Source organism: Epinephelus lanceolatus, chromosome 10 (genome assembly GCF_041903045.1).
Source record: "Epinephelus lanceolatus isolate andai-2023 chromosome 10, ASM4190304v1, whole genome shotgun sequence".
Lineage (NCBI taxonomy): Eukaryota > Metazoa > Chordata > Actinopteri > Perciformes > Serranidae > Epinephelus > Epinephelus lanceolatus.
In genome coordinates this window covers 34,388,789-34,400,229 of record NC_135743.1, presented here as the reverse complement: position 1 = coordinate 34,400,229, position 11,441 = coordinate 34,388,789, and the positions used below count along the sequence as shown (strand labels likewise).

The 11,441-nt window shown below is 39.1% G+C and overlaps 1 protein-coding gene across 1 annotated transcript in view; it reads right to left on the bottom strand.

Annotated features, from left to right (window-relative positions):
* Positions 1-4,081: 4,081 nt before the first annotated feature.
* Positions 4,082-11,441, bottom strand: part of me1 (malic enzyme 1, NADP(+)-dependent, cytosolic) — a 109,976-nt gene continuing 102,616 nt past the window's right edge. Inside the window, exons 7-14 of the mRNA XM_033641716.2 lie at positions 9,179-9,288; positions 8,581-8,678; positions 7,151-7,264; positions 6,388-6,493; positions 5,958-6,100; positions 5,664-5,837; positions 4,811-4,909; positions 4,082-4,691 (exon numbers count right to left, since the gene is read on the bottom strand). Coding sequence (XP_033497607.1) covers positions 4,524-4,691; positions 4,811-4,909; positions 5,664-5,837; positions 5,958-6,100; positions 6,388-6,493; positions 7,151-7,264; positions 8,581-8,678; positions 9,179-9,288 — 1,012 coding nt within the window. The 3' untranslated portion in view covers positions 4,082-4,523. The remainder of the gene's footprint in view (positions 4,692-4,810; positions 4,910-5,663; positions 5,838-5,957; positions 6,101-6,387; positions 6,494-7,150; positions 7,265-8,580; positions 8,679-9,178; positions 9,289-11,441) is intronic.

Below are 11,441 nucleotides of genomic sequence, written 5' to 3'. Positions count from 1 at the left end.
TAATATGGTCGGAACAATGGGATGTTGAACCAATGGGCTGTCGAACTAATGGGCAGTTCCCGACCAAAAAGAGGCCCTGGCATTTTTGACACAGAGGCCCCATGGTGGCGCATCGGCCAGCCAGGGGTGAAAAATTTTCATATTATTTTACAAAAAAATATGCATTTTTACATCATTTTAGATTATCAGTTCCTTATTTGTGAAAGAACAGGCGTGGTGTCTCATATCCCCCCTCCCCCATATTATTAGGTACTATGACTGATGATTTTACACATACTAACATAAAAAACACTACCATTGGCGGAACGTTTCAGAGCGCCACAGAGACACAGACTGTTCCACAACTACCATAGAAACTCACACACTCACTCACTGCCTTGATGCACAATAGAAGAGGAGATATACAGACACAGTCATTATGAATGATAAAATTGATTTGTGGCTTGCATGGGAGCATGTGGAAAGCTAACCATATGATGAGAATGCAGAAATTCAGAACACACACCACACAATCAACTCACTACAATCGCACTGGTACAGTAGACAACAATGCACAGCACACAAGATAATAAGGCAGCAGCAGAACCCCCATAAATTCAGGCACGTTCAAAGGCCGGACTAATAACCTCAGTTAATAATACTAGCTCTTTGTCTACCAAAACACGAAAATCTGAAATCAAACACCACACAACTTCATCCTAAAGGCTTAGCCTACTTCTACCATTAACCATAGGCGCCCCCTCTTGGACAGAATACAGCACAACCAAATTATAACAACAGAAACATAAATCTTACACCAACCACAATGCATATTACAATAGCTTCACCAAAACATGACAAGAGCACTGCACAGCTAGAGTATAAAAATAAATATGTGTCTCTCAGTGTCTTCTTTTAAATCTCTTCTTAAGACTCACATTTATCGTATGGTCTTTTCTTAATTGATGGTAATTAATTATTGTAACTGTTTTTAAATTATTTGATGTTTTATTGTTTTATGTACTAATTGTTTTTATTGTGTAATTGTTTTTATTGTTAAGCACGTTGTAACTCCGTTTTGAAAGGTGCTATACAAATTATTAGTTATTATTATTATTATCATTATCATTATTATCATTATTATTATTATCATTATCATTATTATTATTATTATTATTATTATTATCTTTCCTTTAAGTAGTTAGCAGGCTGCGAAGGAGTTTGCTCTTCCCTGAGGCAGAGGCCGTACTGCTAGCTGCACTTGCTGCAGAGGTGCTCGGTCTGTCTTCACCGGGTAAACACTTTTTTGTAAATAAATCTGATATTTTCGCATACTTTTCACTCTCTGTGAGCATAGCTTTCCTTTTATTCTCTCTCTTTTTCTCCGCTCCACTCTTATCCACCCGTCTTTTCGTGCCTCGATCCATTTTCTTTTCTTGTTGTGATGTTGTCGTTGATGTTGAGTGCATTACCCATCATTCATTTGTCACTTGTCGGATGTCAAATGTCATCACTCAATGATCGCGAGAAAATGCTTGATGACCAAAAACACTTTATATTACCGGTAGCCCCATTTCACTCATATTTATTTAAAATTGTATTTAGGCTACTACTTATATGTAGCTATATTGTGGCCGATAAAAATGTTTTAGGGTGCCAAGATAAGATTTATTTATTTATTTATTTATTTATTTGCCTGCCGGTGGCCACAGGACCATGCGGCCGTTCTGGCATTTTTCCAAATGCCAGATGTCCAGTCCGTCACTGCCTACAGCCCTGTGGTGGTGAGTCGTGTTTTGCCTCCCCCTAACCCAAACTGACATCATTGTGACGTAGGCCCTAAAAGCGTCATGTAAGACATAAACAAGTCAAACAACTATATACTGACGGCAGACTGCACTTAATGGCTCGGTTAGTATTAACTTATTTTTATTGTTTAATGCATTTTATCAATTCATTCATTGATTTTCTGTAACCCCTTATCCTGTTAGGGGTTGTTGAGGGCTGGAGCCAATCTCAGCTGACATTGGGTACACTCTGGACAGGTCACCAGACTAAGAATAGCCATGTTTCCATCAGCCTGTTTAGATGCGCATCTAGAAGTATCGCAATGGAAAATTATGATGGAAACGCCAAAATTCGAATTAAAATCCCCTGATTCGCACAAATTAAAATACGCTCGCTTTAGCCAGGTTTTGGTTGATTTGAAAAAATGTTGATTCGCAAAACGGGGGATGGTAACAGTTATGTTCAAATTAAGTCTGACGTAGCACGCCTCTCTCCATGGTGATAACCACACTCCGGGTCGGGAAGGCGCTAATGCATTTACATATACCGCCAGAAAACATAGAAGAAGAAGAATGCGAGACTTGTTTTGTTTCCGGTTCTACGGAAAACTCGTGCGAGTTCGTACTTTTCACCAAAGTCCGTACATTTAATGGAAACACACAGGATTCGTATTTCTTTTAATGGACATTTCCCAATGATTCGAATCACTTTTGGATGGAAACATAGCTGATGTAAAGGAACAATATAAATACTGCTGCCACTAGGTGTATGTAAATATAGACCTAAATATTATTTCATGCTGTAACTTTAGGGCTCTTTGAAATGCATGTGTGAATATTATGTAGATTTTTTGTTTACATCAAATTCTAGCAACCATAAAGGTCTTTCTTTAGCTTCAAACAGCGTCCTCAGTGATGGTTTTCTATAAAAATGATCTTTTTTTATATTCCTGTTCTGACATCCTGCAGCACAAGAGGACAATTTTTTATTCTGGGTATCTCAACCATTTCTCTCCAGTGTGCACTGTTTTTCTGCCACCAGTATGCAGGTGCAACTGCTGTGATGTAACAGTGACGTTCACTCAAAATTGTTGTATGTAGTGTTGAATCAGCTACCTAGCTAACGATGATGTCAAGATATGTCTTTTCTGCTTAAGAAAAACTCTATGCGGACATAAGACCTTATCCATTTTTTTGCTTTTATAATTGCACTAGAATAAAAATGTCAGACTGCTGTTCTACTATACTGATCAAGTATCATAGGGTTAGTTAGTTGTTAAAAGCGAATAATAAAAATTAATTAAAAGAACACACTTTGTACATAGAGTTAATATTGAATCCATAATAAAATTAGCTGCTGATTGTATTCCAGTGACAGACGTTGGCCTCTGAAGGCAGCCAGGGCACATAGATTCATTACAGAACCACACCTAGTGCCCCTGGAATGAGTCCTTAAACCTAGAAATGAGTTAGCATTTTTGCACTCCCGATACCCTCATCTCGAAGTCGATGGCTTTTTTGAATGGGTTTTCAGTTAGATGCCTGAAATAAGGTCTGTGGTTAAGCTTAAGAGACTTTCACGTTTTATTTTTACGACATAAAATATGCCTGTAAATACACCACTTGTGAACTTTGAAGCTTCTCTGTCTTTAAAAGGTGGTTGCTAACAAGTGGCTAAATGAGACTACAGGACCCATCACACCAAGCTGCACCATACCTGTCCTTATAGTCTTGTTATGGTGTTGACATTAGGTCATTTGACCACTGCGTAGTTTGTTAGCCTAACGTTAGCTTTTTACTTCTGCCAGTTGTTTTTAGGCTTCAGTAATCATGAAAGTGGTGTTCATTTGTGAAGATTATCTTGCGGAACAAAATGTATCATAAATGTTTGTTTGCCACAGAGCTTATTTTTGGTAATAATCAAGAATCCAATGGAAAAATCTCGTAGGCTTTTTGACGAGGAAACCAGTGCAATGTGAACCTCCGCATCGGCCTACAGAAAAACATCATCCCTGAGGCATTATCAAGTTGGCTACTCACAGTAAAGCTAACAAGAGATACTGTATGATATTTATCAAGGCAGTTGGTGACACTTGAAGATTAATTAAACAGTCTGTACATTCTGTCTTGCACTGTTGATAGAGGTTACAGACAGATACCAAAGTGTGTCACTGAAGAAACTTTTGGTCACAATACTTCTGCAAGAAACTCCATCAAGGCTACTAAAAAATTCTAACCTTTCTTGGTGTGCTTTTAATGTGAAAGTCTAACACTTTGTGCTTTCTTCAGTACAGATGTAATAACCACACGTGGAAAACATTCACCAAAACCATTTTATTAGACAAAGAGTTGTTGGATCACAGCTGACACAGTCATAAAGTAACTGCCTATTACAGTGCAACTAAAAGTACCCCGTCCAAAAATATATTATCGGAAAATGTAATATGGTAACAACCATTAGTGCAATATTCCTGCAAACTGCTTTCTGTTTCACGTTTTATCAGTTTACTTCCTTTCACTGATTAATAAATTAGTTCATAAACTGCTTTTCACTACTGGAGAGGGAGACATCAAACACATACAATCCAATAACTCTACATGTGTCATCACCATTAATTTCACAGTTATATATATCAATGAGAAAATTCTACACACCACCTCTTTTATATCCCAACATCACGCCTTGTGATAATATTGCCTGTCAGTAGTTACCACGCTCCTCCAGGGCTCAATCTGTCTTGTGCATTGTCCAGTGCATTAAAGTTTGCATGACTGCACAGTCATACTGTCCTCTGGCCAGCGGTACGAGTCCACAGCAAACTCATCATAATCAGTGCTATAGGTGAGTGAGTGCAAATATGCTTCTTTGTCGGACGGCTCGGGGCGAAGTGTCGCCATGTTGTGTTCATAGGCGTACTCCATGATCTGTAATGCACAGGATTGGGGAAATTTAGATTTTGCAGTTTCACAAGTTCCCATACAACTGGACTCAGAGACATGATAAGGTATATCTGCTCATTATTGTGTGCACAATGAGCTGTCACCTTGAGGGCCAGTTTGAGAGAGACGTCCCTGATGGAGCTGAGAGGTGGGTACAACCTTCCCTCTGCCAGGTCCTTCTCTGTCACCAAGTGAGCAAGAGCCTGTTAAACATGAAACACAGTTCATGTTAGGACAGAGAAGAAAATCCTCTAAACATGCTTACTTGTGTTGAATGAATCAGATTACTCTCAGTGAAGTTTATGAAACACACAGAAAAAGACAGATTGGTGGTGTGAACTGTTCATAGTCACATTTTGACTCTGACTGATAATCAACAAGAATAAAAGGAATATGGATGTTAAAATACTGCATGGGGATAACATACAGTATTTCACAGTGGCATTAGTGCTCAGGTGTTTAAAAGTTCTTGGGTGTCTGTTTCCTTTATAAACATAAGTTAAAAAAATTTGTTCAATTACACATATATACATATGTACATACACCTATTTCTTCTTCCCTCACCTGCTCTGCAGTTGCCTTACTTCACTGCCCACCTCCTCACCTGCATCTCATTCACTCCTCAGTCACACAAGTCACCCACTACATACACAGGCCCACTTCCATTGTTTCATTATCAGGTCATAATACTTGCAATGTGAATTTCGGTCATTGTTTTTGAGCCTCTGTTGCCTGTCTTCTTGTTTTTAACACTCTATTTTAAAAAATCTGAGAACTTCCCCATCACTGTCAGTAGTGCACCATGAAAGGCTTCAGGCAGTCATTACATTTTAAAGATATGGCCTTCCTGAGACTTCAGAATTGAGAACACAATATAAATATATATATATATATATATATATATATATATACATATACATATATATATATATATAAACTCATGTCACTTCACTTCACCTCTGCTGCAGTAAGGAAAATTTCCTCAGTTATGTGTCGGACGGCACAAGCGGTGACACCCAGGCCCACACCGGGGAAGATGTAGGCGTTGTTCCCTTGACCAGGGTAGAACGTCCTCCCATCAGAGAAGGTGACGGGGTCAAATGGGCTGCCACTGGCAAAGATACCCCGCCCCTGCAGCACAATGAGGTAACGTTTTTTTATTATTATAACATTATTATCACTGTTATATAGTTCTATTCACCCATTCATTAGAGATGACACATGAAATAATTCAGAAATAAGAGTGAGTACCTCTGTGAGTGTGTAACACTGCTCAGCAGTGCATTCTGCTTTGCTGGTCGGGTTGCTGAGGGCAAAGATGATTGGGCGTTCATTGAAGGAAGCCATGTCTTTGATGATCTGCTCGGTGAAGGCTCCAGCAACCGCCGCCACACCTGAGACAGAAAGCCATTAATGTGCCATATATCCCATTTCAGTCTGCTCCTGTGGGAGCTTTCCAAACCTTTTCAAGTCTTTCAACTTTAAACACAGCACAGAAAGTTTGTGGCCAATCCTTAGTATTCTCCACAAGACCTTAAGTTATCACTCAAGTCTACAAATCAGTCCATTGTTTCAGTGAACCCTTGCATCTAATCCATCACTTCATCTAACACCATGTAGTCTGACAATCTATTCAACGTGTAGTGTCACGATGGCTGACATCAAATGCTTCTTGATTTACCAATGATAGCTGTGGGTTTCAGTTCCCGAATCACATCCTCCAGTTTCCTCATCTGCGGGTGCTCATGAGCAAACCTCTCCTTCTCATGAGTCAGGTGGTCTCGACCCTAAGGACAGAGAGGACAGTTGAGGAGGAAGACATCAAAGACATGAAACAATTTATGGAAACACCAGAGACTCAAAAGAATAGTTAAATACTAGGAGTCACTGTCATTGCTATATTTTTCCTGCTTAAGGAATGAGGGATTTCTTGCAAGTGTTCCTCGGAGCTGGAGGATCACCACTTGGAAATGAGAGAAAAAGGTGAAAAGAGATGAATATTTAGAGGAGAGGTGGGATTGGGGGACAGGGAAGACAGAATGTTGCTGTTGGAGTGAAAGGAGCAGTGAGAAAGTGAGAGGTTGCGGACAGATAACACAGGCAATGTGGGATGAATATCATGGATATGGTGGATAACACAGATGTGTAACTGATGTTAATGTTGGCTTTTTGCAGTGATTCCAGGGAAGGACCTCTGTTGTATGAATTAACAAACCTTGGGAAATGTTTTTTCCTGATTGTGGAAGTACTTTTAACTTTGACATCAAACTGCTTAGGAAAATCCCCCTTAGATAGTCCTGTGATAACATTTATTAGTGATTTTCACTTTATTTTCCTAACCTCCTACAGGACCATTCTGGTTCATTCTGGTCAGCCATAGTGGCCAGATTATATTCGATTAATGTATTTACACCATGTACATGAGCAATATTTTATCACAACACCTTGACAATGAGACCCTTGGAATCAACCATCCAGATTTTTCTCATACACTCTTCTTTAGGGAGTCCCTCCTTCTCCATGGCCATGGTGATCAGCTCAGCAATCCCCATCGCTGCCTGGGAGCAAGACAGAAGGGAAAATAATTAAATATAAGAGGAATGAGAGAAGAGCTGCAGCATGACATCTCCATACCATGCCGATCACAGGCCAAATCTCACCCAACTCATTAAAAGAGAATATGATCTGAAATCGCAACGTTTTCTTTACATTTCACTAATTGGAAAGAGAAATACATAATAATACTACAAGCAGAGGAAATCATTAAATCAAATAGTGTCTTGTTTAAAGTGAGACCATGTAACTTCTGTAGAAAACAATACTGAATTTTTGCCATACAAATAAAAGAGGACTTTATAAGCAACAAAACAACCCCTTGCTAAGGTCAGTTCCAGTGACTGTATATAAAGATGGATAGCCTGACAGCTCTCCAAAAGTGAAGCCAAAACACCTCAACTGCCCTCTGGTGGCAGGCTGCAGTATAAGTCATAAACCCTGCTCCCTCCAAACTCAACATACCCGTCAAAGAAATTTTTTCTGAGATGGTTTCTGTCATTTTAGGTAGTTCTTGCCATGTTGATGTATGTTCAAGTGTTAATTTTTCTAGTGAGTTGACAGCTCTTGTGTAACTTGGTGTGCTTGCCATCAATGGTGCTGCTCACAACTGGGTCCATCGGGTGTATAGGTGGGTACGTGGTGCCACAGCTCCACTTCCCAATCACTTATGTGCAGACTCTGGTTTCAAATGATGTCAGCAGTGCAAGATGGCAGAAGCCATATATGGGATGCTATGGCTTCTCTTTTGTACTGTAGGATGAAATGGAGATGTGTTGTCCATCTCTGTAAACAGTCTATAATGAATACACTTTGGGGTTTTGCTGTTTCAGTCCTACCTTGTCGGGTATGACAAGAAGCTTAAGATGGCTACAGATAGCTGGTTGCAATTAGCGACCTTTAGATAGATATTGCTGTGTGTAGCTGACTTTATTGAGACCGTTCATTGACTTAATGGCGTATGCCACACTTTCATTACATTTTTGCATGTCAAACTTAGGTGTTTTAATTTCAAAAATAAAAAGTATACAAGCTGTACTTCACTTGGAAACATGTTTTTTTTGCTGCTTGTGGTCCCATTTCAACTGCCATAATGATGATGACATCATTTTCATGTTACAGTCTTTATTAGATAGTACAGAGTATCTGATGGAGGGTCAGAGATGACGCAAAGGTCCTTGGCTGGGCTCAAACCAGGGTAACTACATGGTCAGCTGATCAGCATCATACAACCCCACACCACAGGGATGATTCTCTGACCAAAGAAAATATTGGGAAATTCAATTTGCCATTATCTTATCTTTAAGTGTGATGCACATACCTCCCCTGCGCCTTGGAACACAACAGTATGGTCGCACATTTTGCTCTTGGTGATACGGAGCGCAGCCAGGAGTCCAGCTACTGCCACTGCAGCAGTACCTAAGGAGTATTATAGAGAAACATCAACACTTCAAGTTTAGTACACTCTTACTGATCTTCTTCATATTATGTAAAACATCATGTTACTGCTGTACATTTAAGAGCAACAGAGGAGATTAAATGAGGAAACAAAATAAGTGAAATGAGAGATGAATGACCTGCAAGAGTATATGAATGAATCATGTTTTCCTACTTTATGGCAAATCATGTGCATGAAAATAAATAAAAAAACAAATATGTAAAACAATAAAAACCATAAAACCAAATCTATAAGGTGTGTCCTTGATAAAATATATTTATATCAACCTGATAAAAACAATACAACAGACTAATGCTCTGTAAATTGTTCTATCATTATTTTAACTAAAATCCCAGAAATGCACAAATATTCATATTTTACACTGACCATGTGGTTATATAAAAGGGGAATGAATACAGGGTTAAATGGATGGAGAAGATGTCATTTTGTTTGTTTGCGTGTCTCCTTGATGTTGACTTACCTTGGATGTCATCGTTGAATGTGCAGTACTTGTTGCGGTACTTGCTCAGCATCCGGAAAGCATTAGTATTTGCAAAGTCCTCAAATTGAATCAGACAGTCCATTCCATACCTGTGAACGGAGGAGCTGCATTTAATCTGAGGGAACCAACAGAGAACTGTAACAGGCAGAAAAATATGAATAAAGGAGATTGCAGAGTTTAAAGATAACCTCAAAGGTGAAGAGTCATTTCATAAACTCTTGCACACACTAACACACACAAACACACGCAGAGAGAGCAGTCTCTACAATTTTAGTCCTGAGGGGGGCACTCTCCCACTGTAATACACAGCACAGAGAGAGAACTGAAGAAAGGTGATACTGGTGTCTCACTGCACAAAGTTAGAGCAATGAACTGAATTTCTAAATATGCACAGTTAGATTAAATTTATTTAATAAATAGAGAGGGATACTCTCATTTGTTAGAGGTCATGTATATATATATAGTGACAATAAAAGCTACAGTGCTTTGTACACTGTTTGGTTTAATAGACGTGTGACAAGTTGACACCTGTTTTCTCCAACTTCATGACAACGCCTCACAATGAGTTTCAGTGAGGGAGGGCACACCTCCACAAAAGAACAGAATCACAAAAACACCTAATCTAAAGGAAAGGAAGCCCACCCAGTCTCCTAGTAAAGCAGCTGTGTTGAATTTTACAAGATGCTGCTCAGACCACCTCTCCAATACAGCAGCACAGAAGCCTGTGCCTATAAGCTCCTACAAAAACATCATACAACAAAAATAAGCTATACGGCCAGCATTATGAGTCTGTAAATTAGATTTAGGAGCGATAAAGAAGAATCCCAAGTTCCCATGCCTTTTAACAGATCGAACTTTTGTTCAGGAATTTACTGGATGTTTGCTCCTCTCTGAGATGAAAGACAGGCTTGTAGCTGTAGGAATAGGACCCGGCGAAGGTGTACAGCAGGGGTGTCCAAACTTTTTTGAATGGGGGCCAGATTAGATAATGTGAAAATGCCTGGGGGCCAGCTGCTTCTCACATCATACGGGGTATTAAAAAAAATCACATACAAATGAGACAAATGCAACTGTTTTATCTTTCAGTGAAAAAAGTATTTAACTTTCCATCCCTCCTGAAAGCAGCAGCCCTTGCTGTCGACTTTACGATGCTGTGGTCGTTTCTGCTGCCTAGCAGGAAATGTCTGCTGTTAGGTTACTGTTAGTTTGCTTGTTTACCGTATGTTTATAAAAACATTAGTTACGCCTGCTTAGTTCCTATTTGGCGCATGTATACAAACTGTGTGATAGTCCTACTAACATGGGGTGAATGGAAAAATGCAAAGTGGTCTGGCATGATTAACCAGTGTGTGTAGTAGGTCACATATACTATCTTTTTAACAACACAGGATGACATTGTATCTGAAAAGTGGGTAGATACTGTAGATGATGAAAAAAAAATCCTAATACTGTATATTAATGGGGACTTTTACAGTGGCTATTACTGAAAAAAAAAAGAAAAGGAAAAAGAATGAAATTCTAACTGTCTCTAGATTTGATCAGCTCTAGCTACCTAGCTAACTAAGCTAATTTTAGCATTATGAGTTGAAAAAAATCTCTTAGTAGGACTGATTAGCATGTTAGCGAATGTAACAATAATTCAGATAGTGTGTTTTGCAGAGCTGCCTCTATGTTTACTGCCGTAAATCCATAAAAGATCCAGCTGGAGCTACTAACCTTACACCGTTTCCTATCACCCAGTGAGCAAGTGACCTCTGGCAGATACATCGTAAAAACACTTTCCAGTTATCGTACAACGATTCAGGGAACTTATCGAGCCCTGATTAAGCCTAAAAAACAGTTTGCTGTTGCTCTGGAAATAGGTTTGATTTGTGCAAAGCTTTGCAAAAATAGAGCCAGGGCGAGTGTTTTTTCAAGCTAGCAACATGTCACTTAACCTCATTGCTGATGCACGGAGCAGGTTATGACATCTTCATTGGGAAAAACAGAAACTATCTCATGTAGACTTGTTTGCATCACGTCTAGTTAGGAAGACGTGTTAGTCTAAACTAGGATAGAAAGAACAGTAGGGATGGCTAAATATATTTTAGGTGTAGTTCCTAGGCTATTGCAGTAAGCTAGTTAGCTGGGCATGCTAATAATTGCAGATAAACAAACTGTCTAATCTATTTTTTACTTTTTGTTTTTGGTTATGGTTTTGTAAATGCAAAAAAAAAAGCCAAAACAAAACAAAAATATACTG